General features: G+C 46.8%; 1 protein-coding gene across 1 annotated transcript; it reads left to right on the top strand.

Annotated features, from left to right (window-relative positions):
• Positions 1,820–22,059, top strand: MAS1 (MAS1 proto-oncogene, G protein-coupled receptor). Its single transcript, XM_013966639.2, has 2 exons — positions 1,820–2,019; positions 20,030–22,059. The coding sequence occupies exon 2, from the start codon at positions 20,065–20,067 to the stop codon at positions 21,040–21,042; it is 978 nt and encodes a 325-aa protein (XP_013822093.1). The 5' UTR covers positions 1,820–2,019; positions 20,030–20,064; the 3' UTR covers positions 21,043–22,059.

Genomic DNA, 23,189 nt, shown 5'->3' on the forward strand with positions numbered 1-23,189 from the left:
AGGCCCTCTGTTCTGTTGACTTAAATCGTGACGTTGGAGACTTTCTTCCCGTGGGTCCCTCAGCTCAGAGTTTCACAGCCCCCGAAAGGACAGGGTGAAGGGTTCATAGATCCGGACAGTCCCTGAGCTTCTGAGCAGCGGCTGCCGTGGAGCCAAGGAGTGGAGCACTCCCCGTCCTTCACTCCTGTTTTCCTTCTGGTCTCTTCCTTCCCGCCCATGACCTTGGCACCTTCTCAGCCAGCCTGATCCTTCTCTCCCAATTGTACTTGCTTCTGCGTGTCCGGTCTCCTCTCCTCCGACCGCTTCTTTCTCTCAGCCTGGCTGGTGGCCTCAGGCGGTCCCAGTTTCCCTGCAGTTTCTGATCTTCGGGGCAAAGGAAAGGTCTTCAGGAGGCTGACTCTCCTTCTTTGGAGCATCGCATCCAGGTAATGAAATCACACTGAGTCTCCCCCATCTTCTGCTCTGCTGCTCAGCACTGCCTGCCCAGTAGGTGCCTGGACCTCACCTTGTTCTGCCTGCCGTTTGGAGACCTTCAGGGAGGTGCCCTGGTACCCCCCTCCTCTTCCACTGGAGGGCAGAGCCGCAGGTCAGGTTTCCCACCAGGACAATTTGGCTGGCCTCTCGTCTTCCTGCTTACGAAAACAGTTGGAAGAAAGCTCCGTCTGTGGCTCCTAAGGCTGCTTTCCCATAGAATCCTAATTTGCTTTCCTGCCCTCTGTTGATCAAATCAGTCCCAGGAGTCCACGGCTACTTTGCCGCAGTAATCGTGAAGGAATACTTTGGGGGAAAAATAAAAGGAATAAATGCTGTCACAAATGGGTGGTGGGGGTCTTCACCACAAGGCTTGGCTACTCAGACCCTCCAGAAGCCTCTTGCTTGGTCTTGGCGCCTTCACGTGGGGTCTGTTGACCAAGAAGAGGGTCTCAGGAGAAAGTAACTTGAATGCCTGGGTGAGGATCTGCATCTCACAGAGACAGCTGCTCCCAGGAATTGTCTTTGAGCCAGGCTGAGAAGCGAGCTGGGCACTGGTGCTCGTCCACCCCTGGGACCCAGTTCTGGGCTCTCTCTCTCTCTCCTCCATTGCATCACACTTGCACGCTCACATGGGCATGAGACTCTCTTAACATGGGTTGTAGGAAAGGAAAGGAAAGTGTCAGTCGCTTAGTTGTGTCTGACTTTGCGACCCCGTGAGCTGTAGCCCGCCAGGCTCCTCTGTCCTCGAGGATTCTCCAGGCAAGAATACTGGAGTGGGTTGCCATGCCCTTCTCCAGGGGATCTTCCCCACCCAGAGATCAAACCCAGGTCTCCCACATTGTAGACAGATTCTTTACCATCTGATCCACCAGGGAAGCCCTGTAGGAAGGCAGGGGATATTGAATTGTTCAACCACGTGTCCCTCACTGTGCAGGTGCATTCCTACACCTCATTTACCCATTGCAGCTTTGGGTCATGATGAGTTCCATTCTACAGGGGACAAGACTGAGTCTTCCAGAGCTTGGCAGAGACCACTTGGCCAGTCACAGGCTGAGTCAGGAATCTGAGCTGCAGCTCTCTTTCGGCTACACATGCGATGTTGCCCTTCTGTGCAGTGTTTCTCTGGGCCATCTTCTGCCTCAGCCCTCGCTGGCCCTGGTGGTTCGGGGTGGGAGGGAGGTCAGTCACCTCACGTGATCACCAGCCTAGTCCCACTCTGGATCAGAGTGAAGATTTTCACTTGAGCGTGTCACTGAGCAATGCCATTTGAAGCACAGCTTCTGCTGATAAGCGTGGGACCATCTGCTTGGCACATCTCGATTTTTTTCAGCAGTGGGAGAGCAGCTCTGATTTCCTCAGAGAAGGCAGGCTGCAGCCTGCCTGGAGGGGATGTGGGCACCGGGGACCCTGCAGGTTGGCAGGACAGCGGCGCCCAGGACACGAAGGTCCAGCCTCCCGGCCGCCACCTCTGATTCCCTCTGAGCGAATGGACCGCGTGAGCCTGCACCCCGGTTTCTAATTGCTCAGCTGACCTTGACAACCAAAGTAAGATTTTTCCATCTTCCAAAAGCTATTGCCCGGGCCACCCTTTCTGTGCTGGTGGTTTTAATAGTGTATTAGATGTCTGCTCTGTGTTGCCAAAAACCTCTCTCGTGCCTTTGTTTTGGAAAATTTGCTTCTATTGCTGCATTAACTGTCCCCAGACGTCAGTTTTCAACTTTTGGGGTCGAAACTTCCACACTAACTTTTTCTTTCTGACTCGTGACAGGGGGCGAGAATCTTGGCAAGAATCTCAGGTCACAGAGTCAGTGGTGGACTTGGAGGTGGTCAAGGTTGTTTAAAGGGATATTATCAAGGATAAAGGAGTTGAGGTTTGAAGGGGTTGTTGCTGTGTGTTTGGTCCCTCTGGGGATATCACTTGGCTGGAGGCAAGCTGGGTTGATTCTCCTCTGCCTTCCTCAGAGGGCACCGGCGTGTCAGTCATGGTTTCTGCTGCTTCCCAAGTCAGGTGCACAGGTGGCCAGGTTCTGTTGAAAGGATTCCCCTGTTCTTTGATGTGAGCATCTTGGCAGCATTTCCCAGGCAGGGTGGGTAAGGGGAACTGGAGAGAGAAAATGCGGGATTTCGTCCAATCGCTATGCAGAGAGCAGGGAGAAGGTGGTAAGGAGCCCACCACTAGGTATCTTGACCTTGGCACTATGACATTTGGGGCTAGAAATTCTTTCCTGTGGGAAGCTCTTCAGTGCCTCCTGGGATGTTGAACAGCATCCGTGGTCTCAGCCCACTAGGCTCCAGTTCCCTCCTCTCAGTGTGACCATCAAAACACTGAATGTCCCCTCGGAGATAAAATCACCCAACTCCCCCCACTTTCGAGATGAGTGGTCTAAGGTGACCTTGCTGTACCCTTGGAAAGGGAGTGAGGAGTTTCTGCTTCTCTGTGCAGACGGCTCAGGGGAGCGAGGCATTTAATACAAGGACAGATGTCCCTGCCGGCACATTCCCATCAGATCCAGTGCCTGCCATGGAAATTCCATCTCACGAATGGGTCTCTGTTTGTCCAGGTTACTGCACACACACACGGAGGCGGGCACGTGCCCTTCTCTCCGGAGCTGCACACCTGCAAGGTCCAGCCTGGGGGCCGGTCCCTCCTTTCGGTTGCCTAGGAGCGTATGAAGTTTCAGATGGCCTACCCTGGACACTGGTTGGCTTTTCACTCTTGTTCTTTTTCCTTTCCTTTCCTTTCTCCCTCCTTCCCTCCCTCCATCCCTCTCTTCCTTCCTTCCTAAGATGGCTATGGTAGCCTGAGAATTCAGGACCAGGGTAGGACCGTGGGCAGCTGAGCGGAGAGGGGGCTATGGAAGAGGATGCTTTTCTTTTAAGAGAAAACTCCAGCAAGCACCTGAACAGAGCCTTTAAAACTCTGCTTCTACCTCCGACTCTGCCTTCTCTCATCTCTCTCACTTTTCTGTCACCCTAGCTGCCCATCTGTTCATTGAGAAGTGAATGCAGGTAGCAGCTTCTAGTGGACCTGCCAGCCCGCATCCTTAAACATCTATGGAAACCACCATGCTTGTTTTCTCTGCTTGTTGATTTATGATTTCAGTTTGGCGTTTCCATGAGACTTGTACTGGCAAAGTGCTTTTCAGTGTCTAGCTTTTCTGACACCCCAGGCTTCCAGAAATACAGTAAACTATGTGCCAACGCTGCGAAGAACCTGGGGTTCAGAGGGGCTAAGCTGCTTTGTTTAGGACTCACACCTGTGGTCAGTTTGAGTGGAAGTGTGGCTCTCAGGCAAAGAAGGATAAGCAGACAGAATACAGTTGCCCCTGCAAAATAATTTGAACAACGTCCAACTTTTTTTTCTGAACATTTCTTTTGCATTCAAATGCTTCACTGACTATGATTCTTTTATGTTTGCGGGAGGGAGGTGGGTGTTATGTTCTGTCATAGCCTGGTTCATCATTAGTTCAGTTCAGTTAGGTCACTCAGTCTTGTCTGACTCTTTGCGACCCCATGGACTGCAGCATGCCAGGCTTCCCTGTCCATCACCAACTCCCAGAGCTTGATCAAACTCATCCATCGAGTCAGTGATGCCATCCAGCCACCTCATCCTCTGTCGTCCCCTTCTCCTCCTGCCTTCAATCTTTCCCAGTCAGGGTCTTTTCCAGTGAGTCAGGTCGCCAAAGTATTGGAGCTTCAGCTTTAGCATTAGTCCTTTCAATGAGTATTCAGGACTGATTTCCTTTAGGATTGACCGGTTTTATCTCCTTGCAGTCCAAGGGACTCTCAAGAGTCTCCTCCAACACCACAGTTCAAAAGCATCGGTTCTTCAGCACTCAGCTTTCTTTATGGTTCAGCTCTCACACCCATACATGACTATTGGAAAGCCCATAGCTTTGACTAGATGGACCTTTGTCAGTAAAGTAATGTCTCTTTAATATGGTGTTAGGATTATCCTAGGTTTTCTTCCAAGGAACAAGCTCCTTTTAATTTCATGGCTGAAGTCACCATCTGCAGTGATTTGGGATCCCAAGAAAATAGTCTGTCACTGTTTCCCCATCCATTTGCCATGAAGTGATGGGACCAGATGCCATGATCTGAATTTTTTGAATGTTGAGTTTTAAGTCAGTTTTTTTTTTTCCACTCTCCTCTTTAACTTTCATCAAGAGGCTCTTTAGTCCCTGTTTGCTTTCTGTCATAAGGGTGGTGTCATCTGCCTATCTGAGGTTATTGATATTTCTCCCGGCAATCTTGATTCCAGCTTGTGCTTCTTCCAGCCCAGCATTTCTCATGATGTACTCTGCATATAAGGTAAATAAGCAGGGTGACAATATACAGCCTTACATTCTCCCTTTCCTATTTGGAACCAGTCTGTTGTTCCATGTCCAGTTCTAACTCTTGCTTCCTGGCCTGCATACAGATTTCTCAGGAGGCAGATAAGGTGGTCTGGTATTCCCATCTCTTAAGAATTTTCCACAGTTTTTTTGTAATCCACACAGTCAAAGGCTTTAGCATAGTCAGTGAAGCAGAAGCAGATGGTTTGTTTTTTTTTTCTGGAATTCTCTTACTTTTCCGATGATCCGATGGATGTTGGCAATTTGACCTGTGGTTCCTCTGCCTTTTCTAAATCCAGCTTGAACATCTGGAAGTTCTCAGTTCACATACTGTTAAAGCCTGGCTTGGAGAATTTTGAGCATTACTTTGCTAGCGTGTGAAATGAGTGCAGTTGTGTGGTAGTTTGAACATTCTTTGGCATTGCCTTTCTTTGGGATTGGAATGAGAATAGATCTTTTCCAGTCCTGTGGCCACTGCTGAGTTTTCCAAATTTGCTGGCATTTTGAGTGCAGCACTTTCACAGCATCATCTTTTAGAACTTGAAATAGCTCACCTGGAATTCCATCACATCCTCTAGCTTTGTTGTTAGTAATGCTTCCTAAGGCCCACTTGACTTTGCATTCCAGGATGTCTGGCTCTAGGTGAGTGATCACACCATTGTGATTATCTGGGTCATGAAGATCTTTTTTGTACAGTTCTTCTGTGTATTCTTGCCACCTCTTCTTAATATCTTCTGCTTCTGTTAGGTCCATACCATTTCTGTCCTTTATCAAGCCCATCTTTGCATGAAATGTTCCCTTGGTAATCTCTAGTTGTTCTCATTCTATTGTTTTCCTCTATTTCTTTGCATTGAGCACTGAGGAAGGCTTTCTTATCTCTCCTTGCTATTCTTTGGAACTCTGCATTCAGATGCCTATATCTTTCCTTTTCTCCTTTGCCTTTTGCTTCTCTTCTTTTCTCAGCTATTTGTAAGGCTTCTTCAGACAACAATTTTTGCCTTTTTGCATTTCTTCTCTTTGAGGATGATTTTGATCACCGCCTCCTGTACAGTGTTCAGTTCAGTTCAATTCAGTCTCTCAGTCGTGTCCGACTCTTTGCGACCACATGAATCGCAGCACGCCAGGCCTCCCTGTCCATCACCAACTCCTGGAGTTCACTCAGACTCACGTCCATCGAGTCGGTGATGCCATCCAGCCATCTCATCCTCTGTCGTCCCCTTCTCCTCCTGCCCCCAATCCCTCCCAGCATCAGAGTCTTTTCCAATGAGTCAACTCTTTGCATGAGGTGGCCAAAGTACTGGAGTTTCAGCTTTAGCATCATTCCTTCCAAAGAAATCGCAGGGCTGATCTCCTTCAGAATGGACTGGTTGGATCTCCTTGCAGTCCAAGGGACTGCATATAGGTTTCTCAAGAGGCAGGTCAGGTGGCCTGGTATTCCCATCTCTTCCAGAGATTATTGTGATCCACACAGTCAAAGGCTTTGGCATAGTCAATAAAGAAGAAATAGATGTTTTTCTGGAACTCTCTTGCTTTTTCCTTGATCCAGCAGATGTTGGCAATTTGATCTCTGGTTCCTCTGCCTTTTCTAAAACCAGCTTCAACATCAGGAAGTTCATGGTTCACGTATTGCTGAAGCCTGGCTTGGAGAATTTTGAGCATTACTTTACTAGCATGTGAGATGAGTGCAATTGTGTGGTAGTTTGAGCATTCTTTGGCATTGCCTTTCTTTGGGATTGGAATGAAAACTGACCTTTTCCAGTCCTGTGGCCACTGCTGAGTTTTCCAAATTTGCTGGCATATTGAGTGCAGCACTTTCACAGCATCATCTTTCAGGATTTGAAATAGCTCAACTGGAATTCCATCACCTCCACTAGCTTTGTTTGTAGTGATGCTTTCTAAGGCCCACTTGACTTCACATTCCAGGATGTCTGGCTCTAGATGAGTGATCACACCATCATGATTATCTAAGCAGGGCAAAGACTAATAGAGTTTTGCCAAGAAAATGCACTGGACATAGCAAACACCCTCTTCCAACAACACAAGAGAAGACTCTACACATGGACATCACCAGATGGTCAACATTGAAATCAGATTGATTATATTCTTTGCAGCCAAAGATGGAGAAGCTCTATACAGTCAACAAAAACAAGACCAGGAGCTGACTGTGGCTCAGATCATGAACTCCTTATTACCAAATTCAGACTCAAATTGAAGAAAGTAGGGAAAACCGCTAGACCATTCAGGTATGACCTAAATCAAATCCCTTATGATTATACAGTGGAAGTGAGAAATAGATTTAAGGGCCTAGATCTGATAGATAGAGTGCCTGATGAACTATGGAATGAGGTTTGTGACATTGTACAGGAGACAGGGATCAAGACCATCCCCATGGAAAAGAAATGCAGAAAAGCAAAATGGCTGTCTGCGGAGGCCTTACAAATAGCTGTGAAAAGAAGAGAGGAGAAAAGCAAAGGAGAAAAGGAAAGATATAAGCATCTGAATGCAGAGTTCCAGAGAATAGCAAGAAGAGATAAGAAAGCCTTCTTCAGCGATCAATGCAAAGAAATAGAGGAAAAGAACAGAATGGGAAAGACTGGAGATCTCTTCAAGAAAATTAGAGATACCAAGGGAACATTTCATGCAAAGATGGGCTCGATAAAGGACAGAAATGGTATGGACCTAACAGAAGCAGAAGATATTAAGAAAAGGTGGCAAGAATACACAGAAGAACTGTACAGTGTTATGAACCTCCATTCATAAGTTCGTCAGGCACTCTGTCTATCAAATCTAATCCCTTGAATCTATTTGTCACTTCCACTGTATAATCGTAAGGGATTTGACTTAGGTCATACCTGAATTGTCTAGTGGTTTTCCCTACTCTCTTCAAGTCTGAATTTTGCAATAAGGAGTTCATGAACTGAGCCACAGTCATTTTCTGGTCTTGTTTTTGCTGACTCTATAGAGCTTCTCCATCTTCAGCTGCAAGGAATATAATCAATCTGATTTCGGTATTGACCATCTGGTGCTGTCCACATGTTGAGTTGTCTCCTGTGTTGTTGGAAGAGAGTGTTTGCTATGACCAGGGTGATCTCTTGGCAAAACTCTGTTAGCCTTTGCCCTGCTTCCTTTTGTACTACAGGGCCAAACTTGCTTGATGAGCCAAACAGTATGAAAAATGACTCATCATGGCTTGTATGAAGTGGTGGAATCTGAGCAGGGGAGGAACAGCAGTCGGGGAGCAGCCCGGCTGGGGTGAGGGGGTGCTGGTGATATGGCAAGGCAAGAAAGGCATCTGCACAGCAGGGGAGGAAACCTGGAGCCAGGCTCAGATCTTCTGTTGAGGGGAGAAGGGTGTCCCAGGGCAGGAGACAGTGGCAGTGTTAGACATAGTAGGGTGTTTACCGGTAGCTGGGTTGATTGAATAGGTAAATGCTTGAGGGGAATGGGAGCCAGGTTTCTTACCATCAGAGACAGGAATTACAAATGAAAAGGGGAAGAAAGGTAAACTTAACTCAGTGATGCTGGATCCAAATTGGAGATACTGATGTGAATTCATTGGTATTCACTGGATATGTGGAAACTTACAAAAATATGGATGTCAGTCTCTATGTGTATGTATATATGTATTCATATACATTCCTTAGCTCTGTCCACTGAGAGTGCCTGGGAGCAGTGACACCTCAGTAGCACTGGGTATACACAGTATCCAGATCTTGGTTTCTATAGCCCCTTCTCTGCTAGGAGGAATGAGGGCTCATTGAGAAAAGCCTACTTTCAGGGACTGTGCAGGGAACATACAAGGTGAATAGTGCCTGGTAAAACATCCAGTTTTTGGTTTTTGGTGTTTTTTTTTTTTGGCTTGGAAGGCTGAAAACACCAGAGGAGGTATGGAACAGCCTTTTCATACTGTTCGTGGGGTTCTCAAGGCAAGAACACTGACATGGTTTGCCATTCCCTTCTTCAGTGGACCGATACTTTGGCCACCTGATACAAAGAACTGACTCGTTGGAAAAGACCCTGACACTGGGAAAGACTGAGGGCAGGAGGAGAAGGGGACAATAGAAGATGAGATGGTTGGATGGCATCACTGACCCAATGGACATGAGTTTGAGCAAGCTCCAGGAGCTGGTGGTGGACAGGACAAGCCTGGCGTGCTGCAGTCCATGGGGTCAAAAAGAGTTGGACACGACTGAGCGACTGAACTGTACTGATGGAACAGCAGGGAAGCTCTGATTTCTGTTGTGGATCAGCTGAGGTTTGTGCGCTGCTATGTGAGGCCCAGTTAAAATCTCCAGGGCTATTATTAATAGCGTCTGATAGTCTGGAGAGATGTCTGAGTTAGAACTGTCAATTTGGACCCCATCGAGATATGATAATAGTTGAAATGAGGGAATCGAATGAAACCACCCAGGGAGTGTTTATAGAGTTAGAAGAGAGGAGGGCCAAGGATGGAGCCTGGTGACCCAAAGAGAGGGTGAGGACAGATCCAGGAAGCGAGACAGAGAGGAAGCTACAAAGAGGCAGGGGGAGAGCCAGAGGGAAGAAAGCGTGTCCAGGCAGCAGTGTCATCTCGAGACTGCAGCATGGAGACACAACAGCTTCTCATAACACACCCTGTGTTGTGTCTGGGTGGGGTGGGTGTGAGAACTGTATCATATCCTCATCCGTTTCGGGGGAGTTGTCTAAAAGCTGCTGAATCACCTTGCTTTAATTGTCTTCTAATAGAGCTGTTGATGGTGGTGATGACTGTGGTCACTCCATTTCGCAGAAGAAAGTAGTGGATGGGCAGAAAGTGAAACTGTTTTTATTGTTGTTCAGTGTTTGGCATCGGGTAGACGGTGCTTTAATAAATAAAAATCTACCTGCTAATGAGTAATAACATTTTTTGAGAAACAAAGAGTCCATTCCTTGGAACTTTAAATAAAAATCTTTACCACTAATCACTTCGATTGCAGTAATCACTCTGGTGACATCAAGGCCATTGTTAAATGTCCCCAAAGTTCTATTTGCCACTTCACGTGGGTGAGTGAATTTCACACACACACATGAACTGACGGAAGACTGGGGTAGGGAGGAGAAATAGTGCCCACTTGAACCTGGGCAACGTAGGGTCCATTGCTGGCGTGGCTGCTAACTCAGTGCGTAATCTCGAGCTAGTCATGAGCCAGATTCCTCACCTGTAAGATAAAGAGTGGTTTACAGTATCTGTAGAATCCTTGCAACTTCTAAACCTCAATTATCAGCAGAGTACAGGCTGACTTGTAACAGTTGTTATTGTCCAGTTGCTCAGTGGTCTTCAATTCTTTGCAACCCCATGGACGGCAGCACATCAGGCTTCTCTGTCCTTCACTGTCTCCAGGAGTTTTCTCAAATTCGTGTCCATTGAGTTAGTGATGCCATCCAACCATCTCGTCCTCTGTCATCCCCTCCTTCTCCTGCCTTCAATCTTTCCCAGCATCAGGGTCTTTGTAACAGTAAGGAAATGCTTTTATGAAAACTTCAAGCTGTATCTTACATCTTCTACCCCAGTTTCAGAGGAAAGAATTTCTAACATAGGTGGCAAATAATTATATTTACAAAGAATTATTGCAGCTCTGTAAAAGAACATGAAAAAAGAATCTGTCAAAGAAGAAATTCAAGTGACTGTTAACGTGAAAAAATATTCAAACTCATGAGAGATCAAATAAATGCAAATTAAAGCAAAATGCCTTTTTAATCAGCTACCAAAGTTGGGAATTGTAAAAAGTGGAGATGTTGTGGGGACAAAAAATGTATATATGCTGTGAAAAAAAATCTTATACTGTTGATATCAGTATAATTGGTACAGTTTTGGGAAGACAACTTGTTAAAATGTTTTAAAATCTTGAAAAATATTTATACTGTTTAATTCAGCAATTCCACTTTTAGAAATATGTCCTAAGGAGATGATGAAAGACGTGCACAAAATTTGTATCCAAGAAAGTTCATTATAGTCATTTGTTATTTTGAAAAATAATGGTGGAAAGTCAGAAGCAACTGGTATGTCCACAGTTAAAGGACTATTAAAAATAAATTATGGTGCATCCACACAGTGACGATTAAAGGCATGCTCTTCTAAAATATATGCTGACGGAGAAAATGTTTCCAGTATGATACTGAGTGGAAAAAAAAAGAAAGCAGGCAACCACACAGACTATAAAATGCAGTCTCAATTTTAAAAGACAGTGTATGTGAGATGGGGAAAAAAAGACTAAAAAGAAACATCCCCAAATGTTCAATAAGGTTAATTTTGAATAATGATTTTATGTGTGATTTTTTTTTTCCTTACTGAATTTTCCAAATTTTCTTCAGTGAACAAAAATATTGTTTTATAATTAGAGAAAAAAAGCAATGAAAAAAAGTTAAATCCCCCCATTTTGTGTTAAGATTAAACTGGCTACAAAAATGAGCCTGTCGGGGGAGCCCTTGATCCTTGGGGCCTGTGTAAGTCGCCCTGGCGGCTCCAGGTCTCGGAACCGTGGACTTGGAGCATGGAGACCATCCAGTGGTCTCAGTCCAGCATTAGGAGAGCTAATTATCAGGAATTAAACGAGAAAAGAAAATCCTATATCATTAGAGAATGTGATGCCTTCTGTTCCTTAAGTAGGAAGGATTACAGGCAGGCTAGATTAGAAAATTTATAACAGAGAGGCTATAAAAGGTAAGGTCTTAAAAATAGGATTCCGCCCCAGGGCAGAGTGGGATGAGCTCAGAGAAAGAATCAGGAGCTCCCAGCTGCCGGGCCTGCAGAACTGAGTTGGGATTGTATGTGTCTCACAGTGTCTCCAGCTTCTCTTTAGTGGTCGGCAAAATGAGGGGGGCTGGTTCGAACAGTGGTTTCCAGACTTTTTTTTTTTAAGTAGGAGACTGGAACTCAGGGGACCTGGATTCCCGCCCTGGCCAACAGGGGTCAGGATCCATGTGAGCTTTCAGGCCTTGATGCCCTGCAGGGCCCAGGGAGCCACGGACTCAGAGCGGATGAGTGGTGGGGCCCCTGGAGCTGCGTGACACAGTGACCCTGAACCCTACCCCCACTGAGTTTTCCCTGTAAAATGAGGGCAATGTCTCCTTCCTTCCTTTTTTTCTTTTCTTAAGTCGCTCAGTTGTGTCGGACTCTGCGACCCCATGGATTGTAGCCCACCAGGCTCCTCCGTCCATGGGATTCTCCAGGCAAGAACACTGGAGTGGGTTGCCATTTCCTTCTCCAGGGGATCTTCCCGACCCAGGGATCGAACCCAGGCCTCCCGTATTAGAGGCAGATGCTTTAACCTCTGAGCCACCAGGGAAGCCTTTATGTTGACTGAAAAAAAAGAAACAACACCCCCACCCTGCAAAAACAACACAAACTAAAAAGGGATGGTGTTGTTCAGTTGTTAAGTCGTGTCCAACTCTGCGACCCCATGGACCACAGCACGCCAGGCCTCCCTGTCCATCACCAACTCCTGGAGCTGGCTCAAACTCATGTCCATCAAGTTGGTGATGCCACCTAACCATCTCATCCTCTGTCGTCCCCTTCTCCTCCTGCCTTCAATCTTTCCCAGCATCAGGGTCTTTGCCAATGAGTCAGTTCTTCGCATCAGGTGGCCAAAATATTGGCACTTCAGCTTCAGCATCAGTCCTTCCAATGAATATTCAGGACTGATTTCTTTTAGGATTGACTGGTTGGATCTCCTTGCAGTCCAAGGGATTCTCAAGAGTCTTCTGTAGCACCACAGTTCAAAAGCATCGATTCTTCAGTGCTCAGCCTTCTTTTTGATCCAAGTCTCACATCCATACATGACTATTGGAAAACCCTGGATTTTTCCTACTGGAAAAACCTACACATCCATACATAACTACTGGAAAATAATAGTTATGCTTTATTTGGTGGAAAAACTGAGGACTAAAGCTCGAGACACAGCATCTCAGGTCACTCTGAGGGACTGCTTCAGAGGATAAGGGTGGAACCAGGATATATAGGAGCTTTTGCAGCAAAGTCAGGTAGATGGTACACCAAAAGATTACTATTAATTAGAGAAAATCGGGCATCTCAAATTACGGGATTTAGTGCATATCTGTGTATGAGAAGATGTAAGGCTAGGCTCACTGAAATGACTCTTTTGATGTGTATCTCAGCTATCTGGGCCCAGATCCTGTGCTTTTTCACCCGAGTCTCCTCAGGTGCACCTTTGGGGGTGGCTGCAGCATCTGACTGCCTGATGGTGGGCATCAGGCCTCCATCCTGAGTTCCCTTGGGTCTTACCATCAATGGGGTGGCTGTAATGTTGGTACTTGATGGTTACAACATCCTTTGTTTACTGATAATGGCAGGCAGTTTCAGTATTTTCATTCACAATTCTCAGCCTCCCAAGCCGATTGAAGGACCCAGCGCTGACCCGAAGGGAAGTCGCTTTGAACCCTGAAGTCCTATGTGACGGCATTCTCACGCTTCACCTGACGGCTGTCTCCTGGGGACTTGTAGGGAAGAAAAGGGAAGAGAGGCTGGGATAGAGCTTCCCAGAATCATGCTATCGTCTGCTCCACTCATATCTGTTCTCAAGCACATGGTGGGGTTTCCACCCACCGCTGTGTTGCTGTGTTACCGACCACGTTGGGGGCACAGAGGGCCATTAAGATGCTCTCCCTCCATCCAGGACTGTCAGTTCAGTTCAGTTCAGTCGCTCAGGCGTGTCCGACTTTTGAGACCCCGTGGACTCCATCCAGGACAGTCCCTGCCGGATAAACATTGTGTTGTGTTAGTTGCTCAGTCGTGTCTGACTCTTTTTGACCCCAAGGACTGAAGGACTGCCAGGCTCCTCCGTCCTTGGAATTCTCCAGGTGAGAATATTGGAGTGGGTTGCCATTCCCTTTTCCAGGGCATCTTCCCGACCCAGGGATGGAACCCAGGTGTCCTGCATTGCAGGCGGATTCTTTACTGTCTGAGCCACCACTGCAGATATGCTGGCCACCTAGAAATGGACATACGTAAAGAAGATGCTGTGTGTGCTGAACAGAGGAGCCCACGGGGCCAGGACTGGGTTGATCTGGAGACAAGTTACCCAGTGGTTAATCCTGCAATGCCGTTTCTTCCTCCCATCTTCCCTGCTATCTGAGCTAAACGGTCTTGTCAGCGAGTCACACCCACCCTTCGATTCTCCTTGTTCTTCCCGACCTCAAACACCCTAGTCATCCAGCCTCGGAGATGAATGGTGTCCAAAATGACCAAGGTGCCCGGAGGAAGAAAGATTTGGGGGTCTGGTAAGCAGATAGGACCAGCTGTGTTCAAGGCACTTCTTGCTACCCTCTGCTGTTTCACTTGAGGGACTGAAACTCAGTTTGGTCTGGTAAGTCTGGGAATGTCATTTTTAGTAATGTGTTCATTTAAATAAAACCGTGCTGCAGCAGATCAGTTTGAAGGGTTATTGTTAGTTTTTAGTGAGAATTAGTTTTAATGGGATTTTTAAATTTGCTTTCCAACCACATCACGACCAAAGTCTGCCCAGGTATGGGATTCATGAGTTATATTAATCATTAGAGAACCTTTTATTAACTGTGGCTGCCTAGGCTCAAGACAGCGGTTTTCTTTCTTAGGTAACCAGGGTACATTCTCAGGGCCATTGTGATGGGCTTTATTTCTTGGAATAATTCAATAAATATTTATTGAATGGCTATGCAAAGTCCTGGAGAGTCAGACGTGAATAATACAGTTTTGCCCTGGAGGAGTTTGTGGTTTAACAAGAGAGGTGCAATTTTAACTCTATGGGGAGGAATGTCATGGCTATGGAGGTAATTAATGGGTAACACCGGAGTAGTGGAGGGAATATTAGAACAGGAAGGGACGGCAGCATGAGGGTCTGGGAGGGGCAGATTGGTGCAGGGAGCGAGGAGAACAGGAAATGCGGGGAGTGAGCCCAGAGGCTAGGCCAGAGGCGTGAGACTAGAAGAGGAACACGTAACACATGGTCTCAGGTGACTTCTGCATCTGAAATTTATTTTTTCATTTTCATTTAAAAAAAAATTTTATTGGCGTATAGTTGATTTGCAATGTTGTGTTAGTTTCGGGTGTATAGCAAAGTGAATCAGTTATACACTCTGCACTTGGCAAATGCACAGTAATGAACGATATTCTAAAGGTCTCGTATGTGTGTCTACTATTGTTATTATTTTAATGCAGTTCTACTTATTAAAGGATGTAGGCCCTCAGGAGGGAGAACACACAGGTGAGCAGATCTGGAACCCACCCTTCTGCATGTCCACCTGATGCTTCATTCTCAACACACCATGAACCCAGTTGCTGGTTCCCCCAGCCACTGTCCCTCCTGCTCCTGATCTTAGCCACTAAGCATTTGTCTACACAGCCTCTTCAGATGGGAGGCTCAGTCCACTCACTGCCCTGTCTCTCTCCCCCTTCATGAACACAGGAACCTCACCAGCCTGCTCTGAAATGTCTCTGGAATCCGTTCGTTCCTCCAGCCACTATCCTAGTTCTCATTTCTCACTGGGGCTATTTCAACAATGCCTTACTGCCTTTCTTGCTCTATCTATAATTCCCTTCCATTCAGGCTATAGATTGTGACCAGGGTAACCTTTCTAAAACATAGTTCAGGCCTCCTCCCAGGCCTGCACTGAAACTTTAATGGCTCCAGAGTTTTGCAAAGGGTTGTGTTTTTCAAACCATGGCCTAGGACCCATCTGCATCAGAATCCCCTGGGTTATGAAAATTCAGATTCCAAGGCCCCAGCCCAGGCTTCTTGAAATAGTGGGGCCCTGGAATTTGCATTTTTAATAAGGAACCCTATGTAATTTCTAAGCACTACTGTTGGATAAGTATAACCTATAAAATAAGTCTGATACTTAAAGAAGCATCATACCCAGGCCTTCACGCTTCAGTCCAACTGTTTATTTCTTTCTAAAGCCTCCACCCAGGACCCACGGGGTTCCTCTCTCTTTCTGTGCCTCCTGCTGCCACACCATATGTTCTCTTTTCTTAAAATGCCTTTCTTTCTCTTCCTCAGCTAACAAACTCCTATTGACCCTTCAAGGCCCAGCCCTGTGAAGCCTTCCTTGAAATCCTGAGACGTGGCTTCCTGGTGTGTGCTTGCTCGGATGTGATCAGTCTCCTTTATCCCATTTCCCATACTGAATTAGTTTCAATTCTGCGTGCCTCCCCTGCCAAACTGTGCATAAGGTTGTGTCTTGTTTATTTCTGCATCTTTGACCCTTAGTACGGTAACTGAAACCTATGTGTTGGTTGGAAAAGGAAAAGATCATCTATCTCCAGAGAGTGGATTTGGTTACTTGGGTTTGACTTTAATAGAAAAATGCACTTTGGTCTTGTGGGTTGAAACATCTTTCCTAACTGATTTTTATGAGTACACGAGAGCTCTCATGCACATAATGAGAAACTAAAAGCTGAATGATGCCGTGGTCCATGAGAGATTCCAGCGTGTGAACCTGAGTCAGAAAGATTGTTCTTGTCTCTTTTCTTAGAAGTTTTCTTAGGTCCTGATTTTACATTCTAGTCTTTGATTTTGGTTTAAGTTCTTTTGGCTTTGTGATAGCCCTGCTAGACCTGCACCATCCAATATGGTGGTCACTGGCCCCATGTGGCCCGTGTACGTGTGAAATGTGTGCATGTGTGAAAAGTGGCAAGATGTTCCATGAGAGTGAAATACACTCTGGGTTCTGGAGACTTACTGTGAAAAAAGAAACTGAAGTAGCTCATCAATAATTATAAATCAATTACATGTGAACACATTGGGTTAAATAAAATATTGAAATTCATTTCACTTGTTTCTCCTTATATTTTATGGCTCTCAGAAAACCTTAAATTACGCATATGGCTCACACTGCATTTCTGTTGGACAATGCTGATCGAGACCCTCCCTCTACCAGTTTTGTGTCAGGTTATTCTGTTTGCTTCTTCTATCCCCCTGAAACAATATTACCACCACCACCATCACCACCCAAGCACCTAGCTCTGAAGTGCACACCATCCAACCATCTCACTTACCACCCTCCTTACTGTGACCATCTACAGACCCCCAGGCCGCTCTCTCAAATTCCTTGAAGATTTAACACCTGGCTCACAGCCAGTGTTTTTCTAATGATATCCTGTATTCCAGCCCTATTTCCCAGTGATTTCAATGTCCCTGTAGACAATTCTTCCAACGCCCTGGCTCCAGGTCTTGATCTTCTCATGTCAGAAGATATTGTCCTCCCCTCTCCTCTAGCTGTTCACTCCCATGGTCATGAGCTACATTTATCAATACCAAAAACCAACACCCAAGCCACGCCACCGCAGGCTTGGCTTGGGGCATCCCGCTCTTCCACCTCTGCCTCCGATTTTCCAGTTCTCTGCCTTCAGGACTTGGGCCTCAGCAGTTAGTTCTCTGACACTGATGGGATCTATACTCAAAGGCTCCTATTTCCTGTTCACCAACTCTCACCTCTCTGCTGGCCTCAACTCTCTCCCAATCTTGTTGAATTCCATAGTCTCTGGGCTTCAGTTCCTTTGGTCTTAAGTTTCCTTTGCACCAGCCCGGTAGAACTCCAGTCCTGGTTAAATCCAACTCTCCTCTTTCTGCACATTCACACCTGGACAGCTGAGCCATAGCTGGAGAAAAACACGTGCTGATCGTCTCACTCTAGATTCCTGAGCCCGTCCAGGCAGGCTCTGTTAGCCTAGAAATGTTGCTGTCTTTCCTGCTTTTACTTAATTACCTCTTGCCCTCTCTCCTAAAACTCTTAACACCTCCTCACTCTTAGCGGATGATCTTGCTCTTGACTTTGCTGAAAACAGAGATACTGTACATCCAAAAGAGAACTTCTTGTAACGTCTAACACCCCCTCTTCACTCTACCTAGCTGTCTGTACTTTAAACCGCACACTCGGCCTTCCCTCCTGCTCTCATGACTAAATTATGCTCCTAGCCTCCCAGTTTCTTTTGCTTCCTTCTCCTCATCCCCCAACCCCTAAGCTTTGAAATGTCCCAAGGCTCAGCCCTTGGACCTCTTCTCCTTTCTAATGACCCAGGTTTCATAAGCAATCTCATCTAGCCTCATGATTGTATACTTCACCTGTTCTCGCTACTTCTGCCCCAGCCCCAGCTCCCAACATGCTCCAAGACAGCTCCATGTGGCAGTTGCATAAGATCCCCAAGCTCCATATGACCCCTCCCAACCTGCTCCCCCTGCGCATTGTCCAGACAACAAATGGCTAAAAGCCATTCTCTTTTCCTACAGTAACTCCTGTCTCACCTGGCAGCAACTCAGACTGCATCCAGAACCTAACCACGTCTCACTGCCTCCACAATTACACTCTGGTCCCGCCATGGTCCAGGCTTTTCTTTTCTCTGTGGCGCTTATTCTGATCGAATATCTATTGGTTTGTTGCTGCTGTTATTGGGTATTGACTACCTCCCACTGAAATATAAACTCCAAGAGGCTGGTACTTTGTCTGTTTCATTTACTGCTGTAGCCTCATTCCTGGAACAGTGCCTGACCTGAAGTTGTCATTGAATAAATCTTTGATGGACGAACTTGGGGAACACGGCTAGCTCACACCTATGAACTTTTAACAAAGCCTGGTCTGTACAGCAGTGCCATGGGATTGTGAATTCTGGGCCTTGTGTTGGGCTCCTGAGAATTTTGGAGTCTCTCCCTCTATGGTCTGATTATGAAACAAAAAGAGAATCTGCTCCAGGAAAAATAATTTCCAGCATCTCAGCAGAGCAACTGAGAGGAGTGTTGGTAAGGAGAGGGGAGCTAGCTCTGTGGGCTCCAGGGTCTCAGCACCTGGAATGAGACCATCACCCCCGCACCTGCTCAGAAAATAGCACGTCTAGGCTGGAGGAAAGGCAGCGGTCTATGAACTGACTTTCCTTTCATTTCTTTATTTAGGGCTGTGCTGAGTCCTTATTGCTGTCTGGGCTTTCCTCTGGTCAGGGCGATTGGGGGCTGCTCCCTTGGTTGCTGTGTGCTGACTTCTTATTGCAGTGGCTTCTCTTGTTGCAGAGCCTGGGTTTAAGGGCAGGTGGGCTCAGGGATTGCGGGCTCTAGAGCACGGGTCGGTAGTTGGGGCACACAGCTCAGTTTCTCCGTGGCGTGTGAGGTCTTCCCAGATCTGAGACTGAATTGGTGTTCCTTGCATAGCAAGGCAGAGTCTTTACCACTGAACCACCTGGGGAGCCCATACTAAGTAACTTTCTAAAGGTTGATTATTTTGCACGTATAGGGCCCTGGTCTGCAAGGACCAAAAGCAGAGAATAATATTTTACCACCACCATCAAAAATAAAAAGCCAAGGACTCCATGAATAGAAGCAAAGAAGATGACCTCTGTGGGCACCTGCCTTTTTTGTTCCCCAGCAGTGGAAGTGGCTTATGTATATTTGTTACATAACAGGAAAGGGGGGGGTGCATACATTTATTTAGCAGTTCCTGAAGTGTGAGGGAAAACTGCTGATAACTGGTGTTTTGCAGTCTCAGATATTGAGCACTTTATTGGGCTTGGGTCAGCGCTTTGTTTACTATCTATCGGTAGAGTTTTCCAGCGTGGTCTGGCCCATGGAGCTCGGGGATGCGAGCACATCTTGCTGAAATATACCATCTGTTCCCCAGGGGTGGTTTGTACTGCACACATGGTCTGAGTAGGTACACAGCTTCATCACAGATATTGAGACTATAGAAAACACATACCTTCTAATTGGTCACACTTCTGAGAATATTGGTGCCCTATTGAACCTATATTTTTCTACTTGTCCCTTCTCAATCACCCATCATTTATGGCACTTTGTGCATTAAAAGGTGACAGCAATAATGTGGCCCAAACATGTACTTTGTCATCAAATATTAACACGGTTAACCTGGGCTCTCAGGCCAGGAGATGAAGGAACAGAAGATGAGATGATTTTCAAAACGCCGTTCAGAAAGCTTGGGCCAGACCAGAAATGGACACCAGAAATCTGATCCTCTTGCTCTGATGGAACCCCTTTGGTACTGAACCACAAGCAAGTAACAATACGAACCAAAGGCTGCTAGGGGGTTCCAAAAGGCCGTTAGATCAGTTCTCTCTTGGTGAAGTGCCTCATTTTTATCTTCATTGGAAAGAGAATTATACAGTCTAGTTGACATGTTCTCCTGTATGACATGAAGGTTACAAGCCATAGCTGAAATCTTTTACTGCAATTCATCAACCTTGATTTTCTTTCTAAACTTATTTACAGAAAACTACCCGAAGAACCCAGACTGAGGCCCCCTCATGGATGAGGCAAACGGGACATCATTTGTTGCTGAGGAGCCCTCCAACGCCTCAACCAGCGGGAACACCTCCGTCAGGGACCCGCGCCGGGAAATTCCCATCGTGCACTGGGTGATCATGAGCATCTCCCCGCTGGGCTTTGTTGAGAATGGAATCCTCCTCTGGTTCCTCTGCTTCCGGATGAGAAGGAACCCCTTCACTGTCTACATCACCCACTTGTCCGTCGCGGACATCTCGTTGCTCTTTTGCATCTTTATTCTGTCTGTTGACTACGCCTTAGATTACGAGCTCTCTTCTGGCTATTACTACACAATTGTCACGTTATCGGTGACATTTCTCTTTGGCTACAACACGGGCCTGTACCTGCTGACAGCCATCAGCGTGGAGAGGTGCCTGTCTGTCCTGTACCCCATCTGGTACCGGTGCCACCGCCCCAAGCACCAGTCGGCGTTCGTCTGCGCCTTGCTGTGGGCACTTTCCTGCTTGGTAACCACCATGGAATATGTCATGTGCATTGACAGTGAGGGACAGACCCACTCTCGAAGTGACTGCAGGGCTGTGATCATCTTCATAGCCATTCTGAGCTTCCTGGTCTTTACTCCCCTCATGGTGGTGTCCAGCACCATCTTGGTGGTGAAGATCCGGAAGAACTCGTGGGCGTCCCACTCCTCGAAGCTGTACCTGGTCATCACGGTCACCATCATCATCTTCTTCATCTTCGCCATGCCCATGAGGCTCCTCTACCTGCTCTATTACGAGTACTGGTCGACATTCAAGAACTTGCACCACGTTTCTCTTCTCTTCTCTACCATCAATAGCAGCGCCAACCCTTTTATTTACTTCTTTGTGGGCAGCAGCAGGAAGAAGCGGTTCAAGGAGTCCTTGAAAGTGGTTCTGACCAGGGCTTTCAAAGATGAGATGCAGCCCAGGCATCCAGAAGACCACACGGCCACCACAGCAACCGAGACTGTTGTCTGACTGGCGGAAGGAGATTGTGGACCAAAACAGTGGGACGAAGATGAGCCGCAGTTTGTACTTGGGAATGCAACTGAACACCCCCTAAAATATGATATGGAAGGACACCCTGCCCCACACGCATGAGATGCGAATTAATGCTGAGATTGTTCTCTTGTGCTGTACCTTCTGGAAATGCCTGAATACATGTCGAAACTTCATCCTTTCTGTAACTTGCAAAAAATTCCTTCTGTTCCTCTTTAGCTCTCCTGGAAACATTTCCCCATGAACTATAAAGATGACACCAGCAGGAAGGTTTACAGGTGTGTACAGGTAAAGGCACAAGTATTTGATGAACCTTGAAAAAGTAAAGCCATATCGTAAGAAGAACATGAGTTTTGGAATCAGACTGACTCTGTCCTTTGCCGCTGGTTTGACCTCAGTTTTAACCCCCAGGGACCTCATTTCCTCAGTATAAAATGGTAACAGTAGTAGTCCATACCTCCTGGACTTGTGAAGATGACACCAGAAGATGAGGTATGTGAAGGGTGTGGCACGCGTCAGTGTTAAGAAACATCTATCTCTGTGACTCTTTGAAGCGGAAGAAGAAATACACATTTCTGTTTTGTAAGGCACACACACACTCCCACACACACAGCTCTATCATGTACAAATAATTGTTACATGTTTTTAAATGATGACTGTAATTTACAAAAGTCTTCTGTCTGTTTGCTGCACGAGAACTCTTTGTGGAACACCACCATCTGAGATGTTAGGACCCCTAACCACCGCGTGCTGGGGCATCATTTCGGGTTGGGAGGGGAAGCATTTGGCCACTAGCGCAGGAGTTCCTTGAGGCTTCCCTTCCCTCTGTGGGAATGCTTCATATAATGAAAGTCTGTTTTGAAATCCTTTGCTTGATATAAATGTTCATGAATGAAATCATGAGGGTGATTGTGTTTTTGGAACCCCCTCCCTTCATGAAGAGGGTTATGTATTTATAGTCCCAAAGTTCCCATTGGCACGACAGGCCAATAAATCGGCAGACAATTTGTTGGAACAAGGAATAACGACTTTAATGGGAAAGCTAGCAGACTGAGAAGATGGCAAACTAACATCTCAAAAAAACAAAACAAAACAAAACAAAAAACCATCTTCCTTCACTGGGTTCCTTTTATCTGCAAGAGGGAGAGGGGCCCACTGCGCCACCAACTGGCACCTGGACGGCTTGCTCGAACTGGTGCCTACCTCGCTGCCACTGCGTCCTGCTCATCTCGTTGCCTTGCTCTGGAAGGAGGCTCAGCAGCAGGGCTGAGGAGAGCATGGCCGCATCTCAGAGGGAAACAGGACATTTCTCCCCAGGCAGACCTCAGCAGGATTTCCCTGTATCTCACTGAGCTGCGGCTTACCTGTGGGGACCCATGTCTGCACCTTCAGGCAGTGCGTCCTGGCCTGGAGACTATGCTTGCTTTCCTGCTCTCCCTTCTGGGCGCCCCATGAAAACTGGCAACGCTCCATGTGGCTCTGTGGGGAGTAAAATGTTCACACCCATAAATGAGCCCCATTATTATTTATGGGCTTCCCAGGTGGCTCAGTGGTAAAGAATCTACCTGCCACTGTGGGAGACATGGGTTCAGTCCCTGGGTCGGGAAGATCCCCTGGAGAAGGAAATGGCAGCCCACTCCAGTACTCTTGCCTGGGAAATCCCTTGGACAGAGGAGCCCAGCGCGGGCTACAGTCACAAAAGAGTCAGACCCGACTGAACAAGTATTTCTGTAACTGTTGGGCTCCGAAGGGTCAGAGAAGCTGTGATAACCTGCGTCTCAGTTGCCACCTGTTTCTGCTCCACCCTCTTTCTTTAGCAGGAAATGGTCACCTGTAACCAAGGGGGCACCCTCTCTGGGAGAGATGTATGAGGCTTTCCCACCCAGCCCGGTGTGGAGGTGGGAGGCTTTTCAGTGGGTGAGGACATCTCTTCAGAAACAAGGCAGCTTGCTTTCAGGAGTCCAGATGGGTGTTGAGTGGTGACATTTCGGATGATCTTGTTTTTGATTGAAAACAGAGCGTCTTCACTGGGAAAGAACAGAAAACAGGAGGTCAGAGGCACTCGGCTTTGTTTACTGTCATCTCCCCTAATGCCTCTGGGTTAGTGAGAAATGGAGCGACCTCAT

Source organism: Capra hircus, chromosome 9 (genome assembly GCF_001704415.2).
Source record: "Capra hircus breed San Clemente chromosome 9, ASM170441v1, whole genome shotgun sequence".
Classification (NCBI taxonomy): Eukaryota; Metazoa; Chordata; class Mammalia; order Artiodactyla; family Bovidae; genus Capra; species Capra hircus.